Source organism: Acanthochromis polyacanthus, chromosome 10 (genome assembly GCF_021347895.1).
Source record: "Acanthochromis polyacanthus isolate Apoly-LR-REF ecotype Palm Island chromosome 10, KAUST_Apoly_ChrSc, whole genome shotgun sequence".
NCBI lineage: Eukaryota > Metazoa > Chordata > Actinopteri > Pomacentridae > Acanthochromis > Acanthochromis polyacanthus.
The window spans coordinates 7,180,242-7,203,121 of NC_067122.1; the positions used below are offsets into that span (position 1 = coordinate 7,180,242).

The 22,880-nt window shown below is 41.3% G+C and overlaps 1 protein-coding gene across 1 annotated transcript in view; it reads right to left on the minus strand.

Moving 5' to 3' along the window:
* Positions 1-22,880, minus strand: part of spata5 (spermatogenesis associated 5) — a 127,744-nt gene that overhangs the window by 8,972 nt on the left and 95,892 nt on the right. Inside the window, exon 16 of the mRNA XM_022189722.2 lies at positions 15,327-15,491. Within this exon, the coding sequence (XP_022045414.2) occupies positions 15,327-15,491 (165 nt within the window). The remainder of the gene's footprint in view (positions 1-15,326; positions 15,492-22,880) is intronic.

Sequence of the window (22,880 nt, forward strand, 5' to 3'; positions counted from 1 at the left end):
AGGGAGGGAAAAAAAAAAGCTTGTGACTGCTGGCAGCGCATACCAACGTTCTCAGGTCAAATCTGTCTGGTGTACTTTTCGCTTCCTACTTCAACAAAGGCGCTCAGTGAGTGTATCAGACGGCCTTAATGAAGGGCTTGTTAGCCGGGCTACCGGCAGCAGATCCACTAGACCCGGAGTGTGTGTTTACTATCAATCCGCCCTTGTGTCTACAGCGGGCTACATCCAGTCCTCCCCCCCCACCTCCCTGCTGCCTCACCCCCTCCCTCACACACAAACGGCCACATTTACAGGAGCGAGCCCTGACGACTCCCCCTCCACCCCGCCTCCCACAAAACCTCTCCTCCATCACTCCACAAGTCCTGCACACATACTCCACAGTGCAAAGACACACACGCTCGCGTCACACACCCTCCTTGAACACGCTGCACTTGCTCGCATAGTGCATAATACATCGAGCAGACACACACAGATATGATTTAAAGGCCACTGCATAGACGCACATGCTAAACAAGCTACAGTTTTATGTAACCAAACTTACATGCATCAATATAAATGCATGTACACATACACACAGCTACCACCACAGCACATATACATTTATGCCTGAATGCAAAGCCTTACATTCTTGGGAAGTGTTGCGTAGAGCAAACACATATAAGTTTGCTCAACAAACAGTAAAACACTCATTTAACCTTCAGAAGTTGCAGCTAGCAGAAAGAGCTTATTCTCTTATTTGTATGATTTACTTATCAGGCAGAAACTGTAAAAGAAGACAACAAAACTTGCCTCAAGTGCAAATTCTTACCAGTTAGTCCCATGAATATAATATTTAACTCTGTGGGGGTCGATGAAATGCAGAAAAGCAAATATTATTACTTGAAATTTCATTTTGAATCCGCAGAGTGCTGCATTTATGATTAAGCTACCAGTCGTTTACTTGATTCATCATTCGATCATCAGGTCAGCAAAAAACAGAAATAAATCCCCATAATAGTTGTCATGGTGAAATTTTCTAGCATTTTTTTGTGAGTCCAATTGTCCAAGTAATACCCAATGTACTGGGCTGTACAATAAATATGAACAGCATTCAGCAGGACTGAGAACTATCTAAAGAACTGCATTTTTTGCATGAAAATTTAATTAACCAGTAACTGATAATAGCTGCAGATTAACTTCCTCACAACTAGCAGAAATCATTAATCTGCAAATTGTTCCAGCTCTACCATGCAGAAAAAGCAAATATGTAAACGTTGAACTTGTTATTCACAAACAGGAAAGACATATTTTCAAGTGGGAAGCAAACATCAACCCCAAAGAGATGCAAATGTACAAAAAAATGCTCCATTTACTTTAACTGAACACACAGATGTATCACACCCAAGCTAAAAAAGAAGGAAAAAAAGAGTTTAAAAAGCTGACATCTAATGCCAGAGATTATAATGGTAGTAGGAAGAGCAAATGCAAAATGAAAAACACTAACAACCTCCCCTAAGATCTTCCACAACCACACCACAATATCAGCACCAACCCCTACGCTAGAAAAAAAAAGAGCCATGCTGCATCCAATTTTCAGAGAGGAAATTAAATAATACATAAATCAAACGATGCTGGGGGTGCAGAGCCCAGACTCTCGACCAGAAATAAAACATTTCATCCTCCAAAAAGGCGAAGAGGAAGTGTCTGCAGTGACATGCCTCCGCCAAGAGAAACAAGGCCTGACCACAACTCCATGTGAAACCTATTTAAGATTACAAGGCGAGAGCGAGAGAGAGTGAGGGAGAAGGTTAAAGAGAGGGAGGTGAGGTTAAGCACGGAAAGAGGAGAGTCACGTGGGGAGAGAAGAGGGGGGGAGAACGGAAACATGGCACATGATCATAAATAGCAGAGCGGAGTGTGTGAGCCGTGGATGAACGTGCACATGCTTGTGCTCTCGGTAGAGGAATTCAGACTCCACAGAAAACTCTGATGATGAAATTGAGATCTTTGCAGGCTTTCCTCGCCGTGTGTTCCAGCTGAGACAATAGAGGCGAAGGGAAGATATTACACCAGTATTCCAGCAGGCAATTAATAGAATGATATTATACTGTAAGTTTACAATGTATTTTACTTTTTAGCATAAAGGACATTTGGATGCATTTACTGTCTCCCAGTAACATTTAGCAGCTTGTGGCACTGGAGATGTGCGAGTTTAGAATTAGCTTACTGTGAACATTTATGGGCATAGAGGGATGTATTTTAAAAAAAATGCTGCTTTTAACTGAAGCCAACTTTGAGCTTTAATATTCCAGCTGTGCAGAAGTGAGAAGGGTGATCTTATTATCTTTTGTCAGCTGTTTGTGGCATTTTTTTCGGAGCAGATCAATGCATCACTATTAATGTTTCCTTTTAGACATTGTCAGAGAAAATGTGCATTTATCTCAGCTTTTTTAAACAATCCTGCATCTATGACGGCCGGCATTTTGCTCTGATTTCCGGCGTCTTTGATTTCTGACCGGGTTTGAAAGAAACAACATGGAAGAATTGGTAGAGGTTAAAAGTATATGTTTTAGATTTAAAGCACCTTTAGTCTGTGCTTCAACAACAATTGTGAGGAAGTAGCAGGTGTAAGTCATTAACTGCTGTCATGGAAAGATGGTAGAGATTAAAGCCAGGAAGTGTCTTTTTAAAATATTTACATTGCTTTACGTTTGTGATTACTGCGTCATGCATGCTCAGTATTGTGCTACAGAGTTATCGCAAAGTGGAAGAGACGGTGTTTTGTCAGCTGAGATGGGATTTTGTGCTGGTTGGCTAGTAATCGAAACCGGTCAGGCTGGTGTTACATGCGAGGATCCAAACTGCGCCATCTAACCGAGCGAGCAAAAGTCTGTGAGAGCCATCACCATGTCTGTGAGGACGATCCACGTAAAGACAGCGGATAAAGAAAACAATCTATCTCGACATTTCCGCTAGAGTTTCCTTTCTGTTTCCATGAATGAATGATTCACTTAGTTGTGTCACACTGTCCATAAAGATGGCACGACTGAACAAAGTCACTGTTGCCTGACTCACTGCGAATGTTAGTAATGGAAACCTCCTACAAAAGCTACCAAAGACCTTCTGTGTCAGTGTTGGTGTATTAGACCTTCACTCATTCTATGTTTTGGAAAGACCCGTGTGGGATAGCACCTGTGTTGGGGATACACAGAGTTAAGGTGTGTGTGTGTATGTATGTGTGTGTGTGTGTGTGTGTGTGTGTGTGTGTGTATGTATGTGTGTGTGTGTGTGTGTGTGTGTGTGTGTGTGTGTGTGTGTGTGTGTGTGTGTGTGTGTGTGTGTGTGTGTGTAGAGGGGGTAGAGCTGGGCCTCGCCTTTAAGGGCATATTTGTCCTCGCCCCTTAATCAGTCGAATGAAAGCTCCACATTCTCCTTGGACTTGGGAAGGCAGGGATGGCATATTTACCAAACACGCCCACACTGAAGTGACCTGGAGACAGCTCTATGTGTGTGTGTGTGTGTGTGTGTGTGTGTGTGTGTGTGTGTGTGTGTGTGTGTATGCTCGTTTTGGTAATGTCAGGGTAGGTGAAACTCCACCTGTGTCATGAGCTCCTCCAAAAATGTATTTTTCCTATTTGCTCCATCTTTCGCAGGACTCTCAGTGCCTGCATATCCACACTGAACGTTCATCTATATATGTGTGTGTATGTATATTAGCAATGTAACAGAATGCATTTACAATATAAAGCAAAGATTGTTTCAGCTGTTGCAGTATCGGTTAAATCTTTGAAACAGAATTTGCCAGATTTCCTTGAGACCTGAGCCACAATCTGCACGACAATCTGCGCGACAACATCTAAAAAGTCTAATGGCCTTCACTCTACAGGATACCCTGTAAATTTGTTGAATGCCTTCCAATCTGACTAAAAAATGACCAAGTGGTGTTTCATAAAAACAGCCACAATAGCCACCAACCACAATAATATATGTTGCACAGATTTCACTGCTTGTAGCTGTCATTGTACATTACGGGAAAGACGATATTAGTTCACTTACAGAGAATTAGATTCTCATGTTTGTACGTAAAATACGAAGATACCATGAGGACCTGGGTAATTTAGCTAAGCACAAGGAGAAAGAAGCTGGTGCGGCTGTGTCAAAATGCAACAAAATCTGCCCGACGGTGTAAAAACAAGTTCTGCTTTACGGAGGGTTAAGTGCCGGATTATTTCTCGGTCCTGACCATTTGCCAGACAAGCAGACTCCACAGACAGAGACTCCAGGAGCTAAAACTGAATTAACGATGTCCTTGTGACTGTGCATTTCCTTCTTACTCCCATTGTCCTTTCCTAGTTTTATTAGCTGCTCTCAGGTTGGTCTTCTGTGCCACTCCTCTCTTCTTTTTCCCCATAATTTGGCCGCTTTCTCTTCAAACCTCTCCTCTGTCCCTTCCTGCATTTCTAGCTTTGCTCTCTTGCTCAATTTCTTTCTTTTTTGGCTTTTGCTACCCACGTTGTGTCTTGCTGCCCGGCCAAAGGAAACAGCATGTCGGGTACGCTCGAGGGCTCATATTTCCCAGGAAAAGTTCAATTGGTGCTCACCATGTACTCGCACATAAACCACAGCGAAGGCTTTATATATAAAATGTAAAATTAGGGCCAATTGGAGCCATTCCCCTCTCTGTGATAGCTGGCCCTTTGCAGGCCATGACAGCCAGCTGGCTGAAGCGGTGAGAGACATGTTTCCTTTGTTAACCTTTATTTAACCTGCAGTGTCAACTAAAAACAACAAATTCACAATGTCAAGAGGCAAAAAGCTTGCCGGGGAGGAAGTGAGGCGAGGTGTTTCACAGTCACACAGAGCTACAGAGGTGTGAAGGGCTTTTTCCTAAGTCTTTGTTGAGCTGTTGACTGTGCTTTCCATTTCATCTGTGTCTTCTAAGTGTCAGCGTGACTGCGTCGGTGGTCAGCCACACAGAAAATAAAAGACACACACACGGGACAAGAGGTTAAACCATATTTTGGAAAATCGCTGCCAGCTTCAGACCTCGTCCGACACGCATTCCACCAAAGCTGACATGTTTATTTGATGATGATTACAGAGCTCTTTTTCTTCGAGAGTCCAGGATTGACGGCGTGAATCGGCTTCGCACATTGTGTAATGTCACTGTTATTCAAACAGCAACACGTTCTGTTGATGCATTTTTTTGCGCCTGTGTCCTTGGTGATAAAAATCTTTGCAACAACAAATACCGGGCCATAAATCAGACCGACGCACAGAGCCAGAGGAGGAACAGCCACAACCACAACAGGTGTTAAGAGGAAACCATTTGTCTTCCTGTGAGGGTGGTTTCACTCTGTGTGTGTGCGTGTGTGTCATTATACAAGGCCTTATTCATGATCAAACTCTTTCTATGGTTTTTAATCGTCACAAACAAGCTTCTGCAAACTCAACATGTCTGCTCAGGTTTCTATTTTAAAATGTGGGGTTTAACAAAAAAACCTAATCACCATTCCAAAGCTGCTTTTATATCCTTTAACTGATGCAAAATGCACCACTTTCTTCTTCAAATTGTTGACGGGGAGCTGCGGAGGGGCTCAGTAATGTGGTAAAGGGGAATATCAAGCATTGCAGGCGGCACATTGACGTCAAGACAGACTGTTGATCTGCCTGATTTGTACGTCCTGCGTTGGAACAGACTCGCTCTTGCCAGTGTGAAAAAAAAAGAGTTAAGAAAACAATTGCGCCAGTGAGTTTGAATGGATGTCAGCCAAGCGTCTCAGACACCTGGGCTCGGACCAAACAGCTCTCCCCCTGTTGGAGGGAAAAGACCCACCGCTATGGAGGTCGCAGCCGGTCAAAGGCATCTGTGACTGAACACAAAGATATACTGATATGGCTGAACGCTGCAGCTTGAGGTTTTATTAAAATGCCTTTACAACCATCCCCCTCTTCTTTGGGGATGGATGTTACAAAACTGCGAGATCTCCAGGGATGGCAAAGTGCAGAGATGGTGCTGCCTGTCAGATGTCGCCACCTCTTACATGGTCTGCATCCCAACAGCAGCTTAAAGATCTGGCTTTGCTGTGATCATGTGGAGAAATCCTTTCTTCTTTTTATTTATTTTTTTTTGCCTGCCAAGTGCTCATTCGTGTGGTGTTTTTGCACTCCACTTCATGGAGGTCACTTGTCAATCAAGCACCACAGGGAGGTCCGTGACGTCCTCTGTTAATGAAGTCAGTTTCTGGAAGTTGTGACTGTCATTACTCCTTTTAATGACTCAGTTCCTTTCCTGTTTATTCCAAACAAACCGTACAGAGGAAAACATATCAATCCTGCGCATCTGAGGATGTTTCCAAGTAAAGAAGACCTAACAGCACACAGAATTTTTCCCAGATGTGTTCTCTCAGCAAAAGACAGCAGCAAAACATTTATTTAAAATAAAAATATTGGAATACAACGTGGTGGAAAGGTCTTTTTAAGCCGATTAAATATCTGTTTTCACTTGTTTCAAAAAGTAAAACTCTAAAAATCGCGACTAAAGTTGTGGGAATCCAAATATCTGTCAGAGAACCTGCTTTTCTAGTTTGGTAACCACTCTGAATTAATGTTTTGTTTTACTTCATTATGCTTTCTATCATGGTAGCTGTTCCTGGTCTGAAATAGGCTTACTGGACACTTAACAATCACTAACCAGTGCTCTATCCCACCTAGTGCTGTTGCTTTCAGTAAGTAGTGTTTGGCAGGAGGAGTTTTTCAAGTAATTTAAAAAATATATTTGTTCTCTTTGCAAACTGACTTACAACAACTGTACACAAGATTCCATCTCCATTCCTATTCGCCTCGCCTTCAAAGCTGTGTTTGGCTCAGCTGTCTGCTTGTGAAACAGTGTGGGAAACACGACTACAACTAAATACACTGCTGTACACCGATATGTAAGCAGCAAGATTTTTCTGTAGTAAAAAGAATCAAACACATCACAACCCAAACACCACCTTTTTGTCTTCTAGTCTTATGTTTTGCTAGCCTAGCCGCACTGGACCCATGCTCTGAAGACGCAAGGGTCTAGGCACGCTCGACAGGGAGGGAAGTGGGCTAAAAGGTTGTCTATCAAATCACTCTGCAGCAATTGGGTAGGTATACAACCAATCAGCGCAACGAATAGGCTCCTAGAGCGCCGGAAATCAGAGGATGTGGTAGTTCGGTGAAGCCTTATTTATACAGTCAATGGGTGAAGCTCAAGTATAATACAGACATGTTAACAGAAAGATTATTCAGAGTCGGTGCTAATGGAGCTCAACAACTGTTGTCGTTTTTGTTGTCGACCCTGGCAGAGAATTAAATTCGTTGCCGTGGGTTGTCTAGCGCGGCTAGGCTAGTTGTTTCCGGTTGTTTCTGTCAGAATCGTCGCGCCTCTGTCGTCACTGAGTTATGCCCGCCTTCTGACTCTACACTTCATGGTGATTCGTCGGCCAGTTTTAGGAGCATCCAACCTTGAGCCTTATGGAGGGTAACTAGACCCACCCTGGCAGAGAATTAAATTCGTTGCCGTGGGTTGTCTAGCACGGCTAGGCTAATGTTTTTCATCTTTTCCTGCAGTTTGACTCAACACTATTTGAAGTCTTTTTATCGGTTGTTTAATCATTCGTATGGTTTTTGAAGTTACATATTGTACGTGGTGTATTTTTAAATCTTGTGTTATCAAGCTTCATATTTAATTAGTCATTAAACAAAGTGGACTTAGGCTTCGTCCACATTAAAAGGTTTTAAAATGCATAATTCTGCTACGTTTACACCTAGCATCCAGGCTAGTCTGCTATTTCAAGACTCCAAGAAAGATGACTTTTGGAAACCCTGCTGACGTCATTTTAGTTTGAAAATTCTGATAAACAAGGAGTTTTGGAAATGATGAGGCAGCACCCATGTTCACTTATAGCTCATTCTTTAGTGCATTTACCTAAAGCCTCATCCTAACAAGATCTTGATATATGCAAGTATTGCAAATAACAGCATCCACAAAGACAGTATATCAAAATGACAAAATGCATGCCTTGTCATTAGCCGTTTAACTTTTGACGAACATCACTAAAAATATTCTTGTAGTCAGAAGTGATATCTTGATTAAATACTATTTCTGTTGAAAGCACTTCTGGGATCATATGTCTGCTCTGATTTTTACTAAATTAAAAACATTCCTGCCTCGACAGCAGCAACCCTCACTCTGGAATGAAATCTCTTGATATATAACATTCAAAAAGCATCGCATTGAAATCTGATAGGGCTTCAGTTTTCTAACAAGGCTACAAACAACGCCTGGAACTGACTTGGTGCATCTGACAGAGTGCAATAAATCCTCCAGGTCTTTTCCTGTCAGGACTTGATCATAAAAAGAAAAAAAAGAAAAGAGAGAAGTGGAGTAGCATCACACCTTCTTTCAGGAGCACGTTAAGCCCTTCTTCTCCTTCTCCTTCTTCTTCGTGACAACACTGTGATTACAGTATCAAATGTTGCTTCTGTTTGAGAAGTGATGGCAGAGGTGAAGAAGGAGAGCCAGAAGCAATTTTTCTGGGCTCAGAGCGAGTTAAAGGTGTGTTGTGGGTGGAGGGTTTGGTGGGAAGGCGAGGGTTGGGAAACCAGATGTCACTCCAGGCAGGTAGGAAGACAGGTGATTTTAACAAGCTTCTTGCCGACAACAACCACGTCCTCCTGAGTGACCCCCCACCACCTCCTCCTCTTGACCCTGCCTCCCTCTCCTTGCTAACAAGTCCGCAATCCCAAGAATGTAATTAAATTCAGAGCTTCAGGTAGTCAGACTGCCAAGACTGAGGACTGAATTGTGCTGAATGCGACCATTTGTGCATCGTTTCTGTAGTGATGTGCACCGAGCAACAAACTCCTTCATCCTAATGGGACGAATTATTACAGCACTGGAAAATAAACAATTACAGAATAAAGTGTAATGCATTTACTATACAATCCTTCTTGTCTTTTCGCTGCTACATTTTGAAGAACCACACATGGCCTATCTTAAGAACTTATAATCCATAAATTGTAATAAAGGGTATTTCCAGACTAGCTCACACATTGGACAGAATACCTAATAACAATATTTTTTTTAAAATGTAGTCGCTTTAAGCTAGTATTATAACAGACACTTCAATTAAGACCAGAAAACTAAAGAACAGAGTGTGTTCTTATAGTCAGAGTGGAAAGTCGTTAGCCACCAGGAACTATTTGGCTTCAGTCATGAGCTAATTTGAATACTTTAAAGCTAAAAGTGCCAGAATTTTCATGTTGCCTTGTCCACTACTGCTAATAAAGTTTCACCTTGTCAACAATACCATGTGACTGAAGGTAGGCTACTAGGCAGTGAGGTAGGTTCAAATTGTACACAGGAGAACGAGGCATTGCAATATATGAATAAAGAAAAGAAAATTATAATTAAAGTGGATTTTTACAAGAATTTGAACAAAGCGAGGTTCCCCAATGTTATAACTGTTGGAGACACCAGCTGCATTCGACACATTTGTCACACAAATCTGCAAAGCCTCCATACGACGAGTCGACAGACAGATGGAGAGATGAGAATGCAGTCTGAGGACGTGAGAACATTAATAGGAGAGAGAAGGAGCGAGACAGCGACATGCGTATGACACGGAAACTGAAACTAGACTCTGTTTAGCAGCCTCCAGCTTTAATAAGGATCTCGCTGTTGATTTACGAGGCCCCACCTTGTCCAGCTTGGTCCCTGGCAGCGTGGGCTTGACGCATGGCTGACCGATGCTGCGGTTCACCCAGCTGTCTACTGCATTACCAGTTAGCATACCAAGTCAAATATAATGGCTCACTGCTCAGTCACACAGGGATGGAGAGGCAAGGCTGGCCTCAATGCAGTTATATAACTTTTTATAAGTTTGCCAGAAGATATGAGGTAGGTTTTTGTGGTACTGATAAAAATATGTAATAATATGTAATGCACAAATATACACTAAGCATGATTGACAAGAACAAAGATATATATATATATATATATATATATGCTTTTTGTAAGCTCCACTGACTATTATTTTAAGTAACAGTCATTGTTCGGCATCATATTGAATCCTAATTAGCTATCTTTAAAGAACAATCACAGAAATTACACCATTTACCAAAAAGTCATGAGACTCAGCTGCAATCTGGCAAAAATTCTGGCTGAACGACAGGCTGCACTTACATAGAGCAACGAGGAGATACGAATGGAAACAAATTAGAGAGGCTGAGAGGGAAATGAAACTTACTTAATCAATAAATCAACAAAAAGAATGCAGCATGGCTCAAAATTGGTACGCAGAGGAAGAAGTGCTCAGGAAATTGTTGGAAGATACACTCAGCATGGTGAAACATCTTTCCAGAGTTGATGTGCAGAGTGGTGTGAATAACTCTCAGTTTCTAGAGGTCATAAAAAAGCAAATAGGCCTATTCAAAGAGCCTATCTATAGTATGTGGAGCTCCCACTTTTCCAGAATTAGTAACACCTGTCTGCATTTGTAAAAATGTTGTACTTGCTGATTTCAAGTTTTTCACATTTTTGCAAAATAATTAAGCAAAGATATTTGATATTTGTTCTGTCTTTTTTTTTTTAAATTTATAGCATTATAACTGAGTTATACTGCACAGAAGACATATCTCTACTTCTAGCCATGTTTATGCTGTTTTCTATTGAGGTGCAGCACTTTATACTGCAGTGAGAAATGAGAACAGAGACAGTAAAAATGTGACCGGAGGAAAAAATTCTCAGAAACAGCTTGTGAATCAGAGGGTTTAAATATCAAATCTCTCAGAAAGGTCATGTGCAAAACAAGACACTTTGTTGAGAAATGAATTGCATTCAATGCTTCAGGTCCAAAATTTGTCAGAAATACTATTTTTTATGTGACACAGATAAAAAGATAACAGATAAATTATAGTTTCAGCGTCACATTTATCGCTGTCATACTTTTATTTCTATTTTAACAGATACAAACACGTTTCAGTGTTGACATTTTTCAAATTATATTACAAATGGATTGTTTCATTTTGTTTTATTTTTAAGTTTGATTTTTAAATTCAGATTTATACATGTACACATACATTGGTAGGCCCGTTGCTCTCAGCTTCAAGACAGCAAAGGGAAACGTCTTCTGTGTATGAAGCACATTTTTAAAAACTCAGCATTAAATGTTAAAAATACAAAAATACAAACGAAACCTGTATTTAAAAAACCTCTATCTGCACAAACCTTTTATTGCTTAACGTTTTACTTTTGCTTTTTAGCCAGAGGAACTGAGGATTAGGAGCTGATGTGGATGATTTCAGTCTATTACAGCAAACATTCGCCGAGTGTTCAACACTGCAAGAAGGTCTAATTTACTGTAAACTGTGGTGACTGGTGTCTTCCTGCAGCAGGAAACACAAACACTTTGGGATTTGTGGGGGGATAACATCCAGGCGAAAAAGCAATCTTGCTCCTTTTACAGTAATCTCAGCCTTTCACTAAAAAATGATCGAGAAAAAAAATGGAGATTCTTTCAAAAGCAAACTGCTCCTGCTTTTCGCTTCAACATAGTAACTACTACATTGCCATGGCACAAATACAAAGGCCTTGATGTTGTAAATCCTAATTTCAAGTTGAAAAAACAGCTGGTCAAGATCTCAAAATCAACAGCAGTGTGTTTGGACATTGATTTGTTTGTTTACTTGCTGATTTGTTGTATTTGTCCCTTGGAGCTCATTTCTGGTAAACACAGCATTATCTCCAGCGCTGTGTTGCTCTGTTATCTACATCCTGTTTTTTCCCAAAATTCCCCTCAGTGATCAGGGGAGTTTAAAGTTTCATCTAATCTAATTTGATCTATAGTGTTGATATGTACAATATAATACACACACAGGTGAGACCCAGCTTTTTTTTTTTTTTCTCCACGTATGGACTCTTATCAGCTTGACTGGCATGCAATGCAATGCAATGCCTCTAAATTTTTGTGGGGTTTGAAGAACTCAACGGCAAGTGACTGCAAACCTCCATTCCACAGATGAGACACAATACCAGAAACCCCGATGTCAAACACAACACCTGATAGTGGGGGATTGGTTTCTTACTGCATACCTCCTCCAGGTGTACGCCTGCTTTAGGCTGATTTTTAGGTGGGGGCTGCCAAGTCAGGAAACATAGAGAGTGTACTTTCAGGATATGAAGAGGCCCCACAGATAACCCCAAACTGCCCTCAAGAAAATCGGAATGTCAAAAGAGACGACAGAAACAGCTTAACACTTCACTGTCCTGATCCGACTTGACTGTACAACTAATTAACAGTTTTCTAAGCTGCTGAAACAGAGGTTGGTGTGCACCTTTTCATGCGTATTTATGGTAAATCATGTGAAAATATGGTCTTAAATCTTGAGTAATTCTATGTAATGTGAAATATTTGTTGTTACATATGTTGTAATCAATGTTTAAGTTAGAAAAAAAGATCATCTTTGGTCACACATTAATAAAATAATCAGCTAATCTGCTTTAGGCTCGGTATGAAATGCTTATTACTGATAGACAGTAGAGTCTTCCTGCAACACAGGCAATGACGTGCTCCATTTACAAATAGTACAGTTTTGTTCCTGTTCTGACTAATTCAACACCACATCATAAAATGTCGTCTTCAACTGACACTCCAAAAACGGAAGATATTCTATTAGAAGTAATACAAAGTGAAGAAAACTGAGACAAACCTAATGATATTGATACATTTTCTACCCTTAATCTCATCTATTTTATCATACAGCTAACAACTCTTAACAGCTGCCTTTCCTCCAGTCTTACACAAAGTGCAACTGAAAAGTTCTAAGTCCGTGCCTGTAAACATCAGAAGTTCCAAAAATACAACCAACATGCTTTTAAAGAAGAATCTTGTTCAGCAAAACACTGGTAACGATTCTGCTTGGAAGTCCTGTACTGTAATCACGTCAAGACTCATCTGCGAAATGGCCACTATTCAACTTATGTTTTATTTTGGTAAAGAGAGAAAGTCACAAGGGAGACAAATCTGGTGACTAGTTTGGGTTGAGAGCGACAGGCTGCTTCTGGGGGGACAAACACACATTGGTTACCCCATTAACAAGATGTTTCAACGATGATCTTCGACGTGAAGGGTCAGTTTGATGAAAAATTTGGAGTTTGCTCGAGTTTGAGGTCTAAGGGAAAATCACAGATGTGCACATGTTGATGGTCAGAACCAGAGTTCCAGAGTTTGTTCCTGAAGTGGCAAGAACTTTAGAAGCAGTGTACAAAAGGGCTGCTTTGAAGAAAATAGTGGCAATCCCTGAACTTCTTGATCAAAAGCTGGCATCACCTTTTCGCTCCTGAAACTAGAGGTCTTGGTCCTTCAAGATCATAGTCCTAGAATGTAGAGTCAATTCCAATTGGGCCTTAGGTTTTTGTGGTAAAAAAGTCTCATACAATATCAGTGGGTCTGAACACAATCAGCTCAGACTAACGGATGGGTTATGCTCGAGCAGAACTGCTTTAAATGACGCACGACTGAAATCAAAGTGTTTGCAGTTGTTCCACACGGCCACACAGACAAGAAGAATGCATTCATTGTTTAAATGTGGTGAAAATAAAGCACGTTTTAATGCAGTTACACTTTGCTGTTCACGTGTATTGGCAAGTTATGGTCTGAAGTGGGAGTGAATGCGACATTGTTGGTCTCAAAGATTTACAGAAAAGATCGGACACAATCTGATACCAATCTGGCAACAGAAACACGGCAGAAGAAGACGCTCCTGAAACTGTCCAACAATTCGGAATGAAGCACAGTGGCAAAGTGAGTCACGCCTTGCAATCACTGAAGAAGAAAAATGTGTGCTTTTTTTAAAGCAACATGGAGAGCTGTCCTTCGGTAAAAGAACAAACAATTCTGTATTATGTACAATGCATTTTAGAGACACTGGATTCATGGCAGCACTTACCAGGAAAACCACTCTAAAATGTTGGCCCCTTTAAGATTTCTACTTCAAATCTATGAGAAGAGCCCTCCAAAATGTTTCTATAACCAGTATTTATTTGACTACAGTGGATAAAAGATTCAAATTTCAAAACTTTGGTTTCTTTAGGTCCTTTGAGAAGATTTCTGTGTTTACATCGAACCTCATTTGGCTCCTGCACTACATCAAATGAAAGAAAGAACACAGATTTTTTGCACACAGCGGTACTTACAAACATGTCACACAGAAAGTACGACTGTGACAACAATAAAATCTGTGTTTTCACAGCATGCCAAGGCACGCTAGCGTTTGAGTCGCTTATAAATGGTTGTTTTCCAAGCTTGTCAGAAGACCAGCATGACATTTCTATAGTGTCCATAACCCTTGAAGTCTAAATATACAGCGGGGATTTACATTCAGTGGAAAAGATATACTGTACATCTTACAGGAATGCTTTTTTCTGTCAAACTGTGTATGAACTATGGGTCAATTTATAGGTCATGGGCAAGCATAACCAGACCCTGTACAGAAAACTCTTACAATTTCTTAGGTATTTTTGTCCCAGAGAACAGTAGCAGTTTCTCTGCTTAACACAATGTGAATCACGCGGCAGACAAACGTAGGGAGACAAATCTGTCACACAAAGGAGTGTTTGTACGATTACTCCCAGTCCACTGTGAGATCACGAAGTCAGTGACACAGCACAGACACGACACAGACATCATGGAAAAGCACAGTAACATCTCCCTGCAATGCAGCCGACAGTCACAGTTATTTATTTGGCAGTCGGAAATTGTGAAAAAGTCAGCTTAAGAATGCAGAATATAAGATTGAATCCTTGGAAACAAGTTTCATTGCATTACTAAACATGACATTAAGTATGATACTGAATCTATTTTTCAGCTTGAACTGGCAAAAAAACTAGTATGAATAGTTGACTGCCTCAATCTGTTGAGAGAACACTAGGTGCCTTTACTTATTTTAACAATCAGATGAAATCTTAAAGCTTTGCAAAACAAAAAAAAACATTTTTTTTCCAACATTGTGTTTCTGCAAGTGTGATAAACTGTCATTTATATACGTTTTTTTTTACTTGTCTGAAGAAAAAGTCTAATTTTCACTTCTTGTCTTTATAGTGTAGTGGTTTGTAGTGGTGTAGTTTAAACAAAAACGATGTGGTGTCTCTGTGCAACAAACGAAATCGTTATTGGCTTTCGATCTTAGTTCTACTCCAGCCTGTGAATTCATCAGATGTAAACTGAAGTCCTCACAGTGGAACCTTTCTTCTTTCATTTTGAACTCTTTCTAAATTTACAATACAAAGTAATAAAACATACACAAATGTAGCTCACCTCTGCTCCAGAATACTTATTGGTTCGAGTCACCAAATCACCAAGAGACACTGTTTCTGCCACTGGCATGTTACGGAACTGGAGAGAAAATATTTCCAGCCGGGTTGGAGCATCTGGAAGAGGTACATAGACGATTCGGTCAAGGCGACCTGGACGCATCAGAGCCTGTGGGACAGATGAAGAGAGAGTGCATTTATTTTAAAGTCATACTTCACAAAGTGTCATGCTCAAGTGAAATGCAACTCTTTGATTCAAAGTTTACTATAACTTTCCAGCTCTTTCTTTTACATAATCACTTTGGCGACACAATGATACTGTCAGGATACTGAGACTTGACACCTTTGACCTCCTAACTGCTGGCTCGTTATGAACTGAAACTTGTTCCATTCCAGCATTGATTGTACGCGTCTTTAGACACGACCATGAACCAAATGCCTGAGCTAGAAACTGTGAAATTTAAGTTTTCCAATTCTGGCAGTCAGCGTGGAGACAATGTTGACGTTATCTGATAAACCCTCCACTTCCTACAGATCACATCTCCGTGACCCCAAAACAGTCCTTGAGTACCCAAAGCTGCCGCTGTCTCGCTTGTCAGACGTCATTAAGTGGCAGGCGCCTCTCAAACACAGACAGGCAGACGGACGGACAAATATGCCTTGTCTCCATCTGCTGTCCTGAGCCAGGCCGTGACAAGCTGCGGTGTGGTACACCGTTTGACGAGCCAACCAGCCCAAAGAACGGTGGGTTTGGAAAATAACTGAACACATTTCACTCAGCGTGGACTAGCATTTAATGTCAGCAACGGAATGAAGGATCAACAGAAAAACAAACATCAGCTGGAACTCAGTTTCATTGTTGTTCCTCTCCCAAGACTCAGTGAGTCCTTGTTGTTAGGACAGTGGAGCCCCTGGCTCGGGGCCAGAGAGGCCCCAGCGGAGCCAAACCCTGGCCAGCAGAGACGAGGCCGGAGATACATGCAGACACAAGCCATGCAGGAGGTCACGTCAGGAATGATCAGTGAAGGTTGGAGGGACTCGACCAGCAGCCTTTGAACTCTTGTTTACATATCACTCCTCTATTCCTGCTACTCTACATGCACCGTGTCCTGGGCAAGCCCGACAGTCTCCTTGTTTCTTTTATATACATGAATTATGAACGTCTACAATCTGTCATTCTGTTTGTTTTCACATGCAGACCAGGACAATCTGCACAAGTTTGGAGCTCAGCTAACTCATAGGAAAAACTCAAATATCTACTCTTTGCAGAGGCAATCTGTGTGCTTTGGTCAAACTTTGATAATGCTGCTAATTTCGATTACTTATTAATCATTAAAAAACTCATCAAGCAGAAATGGCAAATATTTGCTAGTGCCAGCTTTCCAAAATTAAATATTAAGAAACTAGAGGCATAAAGTTTGAGGTAGATCTGCTTCCCTCTGTGTTATACTACATTATTCGTTAGGCAACACCGGCAATTTAATGATTTCAAAGATGTCAACTTGGGCTATGAGAAAATTCAGCAATTTGTTTTCTCACATTTTCTTTACCAAATCGTTAACTAATTGCTTGAACATTTATCAACATATACAGTGTTCAGAAAAGAAGTTAATTTAAACATCTATAGTTCCACCACAGTTGAGTTTTAAAAAGGAACTATGATAGAGGTTCAGTGACTAAACTGGCCTATAGGAGACAGAAACCACCAAATGGTCTTTGCCATGCTGCATTTTAAGTCCATCTGCGTGAAGTGTCCTAGAGGAAATTGCAAGATTTTTGTTTTATTGCTTTCTTTTATTTCCCCTCTGGATAACTAATTCCAGTTTACTAGGGTGATGGTCAGTTTCCCTGCCTTTTATCTGTTGCTTTTCCTGTGTATGTGTACGGCGCATGAGAGGACGGAAACTGGAGACAAACACTAGTATCTACCCTTAGGTAACCACAACAGAGACACGGCTGACAAAGGAGCAATGGATCATGAGAGGAAATGTTTTTCAGGTCTCTGGATTCTTCCACTGGTTTATGGAGAGGTGTGTGGCTTTGAATGACAAACTATCGTCATAAAACGGATAGAAAGGAATAACGTCACCATCTTTCAAAGAGGGGAAAGGGTTGCTATTGGGGGGAACCTGCTGGGAGATGGATTGATGGCAGGTTGGAGGGCTGTAGCATTAAATTAAAGAGACCATATTATGCCTTTTGGGTTTCCCCCTATTCTTTTAGTGTGTCTTATAGCTTTTATGCATGAAACAGGTCTGCAAAATTAGAAAGACCAAGCCTACCTGAGAGGAAGTTACCTCTTGTTCTCCTGTTACCTCAGTAAACACTACCCTAATAAGTGTATTATCTCAATTGCTAGTTTCAAGGCTTGTTGAGATTCAGCATGATGTTCAGTTTGTAAATCATGATCCCATTTAGAGTAAAATAGACAATAAAACAGAGCATGTTTTAGGGTGTGACTACTTTATATGTAATGTGATGTCCTCAAGTTTTCAGTCAAATCCACCCTTTGATCATTTCATCCAGTTTCGATAAAACCAAGATTGCCAAATTCCAAACTCATAGCTTCAAAATGGACTCGACAACTGTAGCTATGTCCATTGTTTCTATATATTTTATAGATTGGAGCATGACACGAGAAAGACTTTAGTTAGTGGAATCACCATGTCGGGAAGGGCCTCTTTTCTTTAGAGTGAATGACAAGGACAAAAGACACGAAATTAGTGATTAAATTTTGATTTTTACCACTATTTCTCAGCATTACAATGTCAACCTTCTATTGTGTTTCCTACATTTTGTTGAGACTGCTTCTTAAACAGGGAACAGTTCAGTTCTGGATTTTGGAAATAGTTACTCCTGAAAGATGGGACAGTTCCCATTTTGTTTGGGAAATCTGGAGATACAACCTTTAAATGTAGTTGTGGATTTGTCATGTCTTAAAGAAACAAGACAGCAATTTCGAGGTATTCAAGTGCTGAGTTGTTGGATGCAACTAAAGTGGAGACAGACTGGGCAGCAAAACAATCAGAGCAGAATGGGCTTTACAGGAGATGGGTGTTAAAGAGTCAGGAGCTAAAACTATTCAGACAGCAAAAAAAAGGATCTGTTTTCGAACATTAAAGCACGTTAACATAGTACGGTAGCCCCCAAACACTAAAATTATGAACCAGTAAAGGCTTGAGACTTGTTAAGGTACATCTGGCAGAGCAATTATGAAACAAGACCTGTGGGATTAAGCTTGTTGTTATGGTTCTGCCGGCGGATTAATGGATATTGTAGGTACAAACCAGCGTGCAGGAGGTGAGATGGGTGTAGTGGGGACTTTAGTCTGTGGTTGTTTGTCACAGCAGGTTGAGCCAGTTGCTGCACAGCATATTGCATTATGCAGAGGACGTGCCAGGGACACTTCCTGAGTTGCTCTCCCTGGAAGTATTGGACGGCTGTGTGCCAACACAAACCTGGTGACCCCCGGCTAAATAACTCACACAGACAGTCGCTCCCACGCATGCTGACAAACACATTCACATACGTGAGCATGCGGTTAAGCACATATAAATCCGGTAAACACTCCTTGGATTGATCTTCTTAAGTTGGGATCAATTTTTTCAAGGAAAAAATGTCACTTGCTACTTTATCAGCCATTAATTCTCCCCACACACATAATGCAGAAGTTCCTGTGGCTTCTAGGCGCTCAGGCACCAAGGGTTCCAAGGCGCTCCCAAAAAGCAGAGCCGACCCTCAGCTTTGAGACTGCTAAACTCATCTGACTGCCCTGGAGGGAAAGAAAGGCTTTTTTTTCTTTCCTCTCAGCAAGAGCAGGGGGCCCATCCATCACTTAACAAGATACACTTCCTGTTCTCAAGGATCCGGGGGAGGTGGTGGCGGGGTGGAGTAAGAGGAGGAGGAGGAGGAGGTAAGAGGGGACCCAAAAAGACAAATACTTGGCTTGGCATGTTGGGCAAGCGTTGACGGGCTCCTTTCGTAACAGCATCATTCCACCTGAAGTCTTGGCTCGACTGGCAGAAGGCAAGAAAAGAAAGAGTGAGGGAAGGAGCTAAGAGCGGGGAGGACAAAAACAGCTAGACCAAGAAACCCAGACAACCCACTTGAAAGGATTGCAGGACCTAAACCCTACAAACAAACACAGATAAGTGGCGTGGGAGACAGCAAGCCACCACAGTTGGGTAAATTCTCTGTTGTTCTAACACAAGTCTGCATGACGAATTGCATCCACCTTGTTGCACCACTGACATGATAGGCATCATTACACATGAGCCATTAGTAATTAGAAATGCCCCTAGGTAAGAAATACCAACTCGTTTTAAGTCAACACTGACGCATTTATACACCACTAAATCTGGGTGAATGTGCACCATGAACAACAAACTGTGCAGTGCAATGAGGAGAAAACATGAGGGACCTACAACGGATCGGTCAAGCTGATCAAAACACACAAAGAGAGAAAACAGAGACAGAAAAGGAAAAAAAACCTCATCCGTGCTCTCTGCGCCAAGTTTCACTGCCGATAACAACAGTAATCATTCCAGGCATTGCAACCCTCCTCAAGAAGTGATTACCCCCTAATGACAGACGACTTCCTATCTGTGAAGGCCGGTACCTCTCCTTAACCACTGAGGAATGCTGGGAATCCTCTCCTTGGAGCATTGCTCATAAGCACATTCTTGGCCAGCTTCAATCTGACCTACTATGAGCTATGTCTACAAACTGTTTACAATCGGACACCCCCGCAATTCAGGTGTTTTATTCTTAGATGGAGGCTTAGACGTGGCGTGGCTAAATCAAGATCAGATCTGCTTTGTTACTCACGCTGCTTTCAGATCAAATGAAGAATAAAGTAAAACACGAGGTTCCTGATGCTGAACATGATAACGAAGTTCTTCCCTGCACATTTGGTGAAACCTCTCTTGCCTTAATAAGGCTTTTTGCTGGTGCTTTTTTTATTGTATAGCATGATAGAAAGCTGTCTGGCTGAATAAGTGGCTTGCCTGAGGAGACATGAGTTGACTTTGTTCCCTGCCCGGAGGCATTTGCTGTTCGTGGTTTCCTAACCTGTCAGTCCGCAATCCTCAGAAGCCTTGGTGAGTCACACTGACTCGGAGATGGGCCACCCTGGATTTTTGCAGAGCACACACCACACAAAAAATGCAGAGAGCATGATGGGAACCAAAAGCTCACAGAGAGGTCACAGAGGTCTATGTCTGGAGCTCAGATTTGGACATTTTTAACAGTGCACTGACTAAATACTAGGGAATGTTGGTTAATGTCAGATTAACAACAATATTTTAGGCAACACTGTTATTTTGAAAACCTGGTTTGCTAGCAGTGAAACCAGCTGCTAAAATTCGGGATGTGGAAAAGTCAAGGTTGAGGTTGTGCCCTTATGGACATCTCGTCCTCTGTAGGGAGTAGCTCAGTTTCAAAGACAAAGGGTCAAAGAGTCAGTGAATCTACATCCAGTTTGCTTTTTCTACAGTTTGGGAGGGACATTGTTTTCATAGAGGCGAGCTCTCCCAAACCTTAAATTAATTGTGCAACATGCGTCTATTACAAAACCATATAGCATCAATGTCACTTCTGTGAAATGCACTGTTTACTGCATCTTCCATTACATAAAAGATGCCAATTATTACTCAGCCCGCATTAGCTTTCACTTGCTATCATACCGAAAGTAAGGTAATTCAGCCGCAAATGGGTGTGTGGCATGCCATGTATTGTTGATCAGACATCTCACCGGTGTTTTGTGTAATGCTCCATGTGCACAACTTCGAACCACAAAGACCAGGCACTCATGACCTGACATTATAGCAATGATTACTCTACATGTCCATTTTTATTATGGGCACATTTGGTTATTCAGCTTGTTGTAAGAGGAACTATTGATTTTCACATATTTTGGGGTCAACCAGAATTGGATTTAGTAAACCACATCTGGATTCGACAGTTCCCTTTACCAAACTCTTTGCCTCATTGCAGGAAAAACAAAAACCTCTCAAAGTGTGTCACAAAACTGTTGAGCTTCATTTCTCCACACTGCTGCATGTCACAGCACAAAACAAGCTATCAGCGTGCTCTGTTTTTCACTTCTGTCAAATCCTGTCTGTTAGATTTACGATATCTATTGAAGACTTTGCACACCACATCACTCCGCAAAGATGACATAATTTTGGACGAGGCCACGCTGTCTTCAGAGGAACACTGGACCTGCTTTATGTCAGTCTTGATTTTGATGTGGGAGAGGATCAGAGGAGGAACAGACTTGAGAGAAAGAGAGAGTAAATCAGAGAGGGAGGGGAAGGGATAGCAGAGGGATGAGAGTGACAGGGGGGAGAGAGTAGGAGAGCACTGAGCAGCAGAGAGAGAGAGCAGAGTTGGCAACCAGTCAAAAACATGAGAGGCTTTCACTCTGGATTTTGCCCTTGAGTCAAACTTGCATCCGGCAGGCGAGGCCACCGTGTCCAAGAACCAAATAACTCTGGCGCTGTTAACCCCCTACTGTCCCACATACCCTGCACAGCCAGGAGGAAGTCAAGATTTGTAGCTTTTAAAATGACACACAAACCACTTGAAAAGGTGACGTTTTCTTTTAGAAGATGACAGTTTTGACACAAAAAAGAACTGCTGCTAAATTATTTCAAGTGTTTTGTGCACAATAATTTCACACTGCCATGACCTTTCATAAAACAAATATGTCTAGTTTTTGGAAGACCATCTTGAAATTTAAATTCAAACATCCTCTCTGATGAAAATCAAGGTTTCTTTTGTGTATGTTTGCCTTGTTAACGTGTCCACATGGTGTTTCTTATACGCTGGATGACACATGACGAGCAGAATAAGCATGGAGGAGCATTTACACCAAACTCAGTGGACTTCATACGTAGTACAACAAAGGGACCGATCCTGTCAGCTTGCAGGGTGCGGCTATCTGTATCATAATTATTCAGAACTGGTTTCCAGTTTGAACATGTATGGCTGAATTCAGTTAAATTCTACTGAAGCTCCTACGATGACTTTAAATTATATTTAAAACACTCATTTATAAAAGGTTTGCAGTAACGTGAATAGAAACATTTTCAGCAGGGGGCTTAACAAAACTCTATCCAAAAACCTAAACAAGAGAATATTCACAATTCATTGCACTTAGATGTCCATGGTTCGGCAATCATTTGTATTAGAGCAGAAACTTCTTTAAATCACTGAATTTGCATGAAATCATACGTTGCTCAAGTGTACAAACTCTGACAATTTTTTTTTCTCCCAAATTTGACTTCTTACTAATTTAGGGCCTTAAATTTTCATGAAACCCACTGCTTCTTTTAGGCAACGCTGCTGTGTTCCCAGATTTCACCAATTAAATTAGTCAGTCTGTTGCTATTATTGCAAAAAAAGGACCTATGCTGTAATAAACCAGAGTTTTTCTTTAATACAGAAACAGTTTGGTGTTTAAGTCCTAGACTGTCATGAATTCACACATTTTATTTTTTAAAATGTGCCGCCCCAGCAGGAGTCAGACTCCAGGCCCAGAAAGACCACAGTTGTG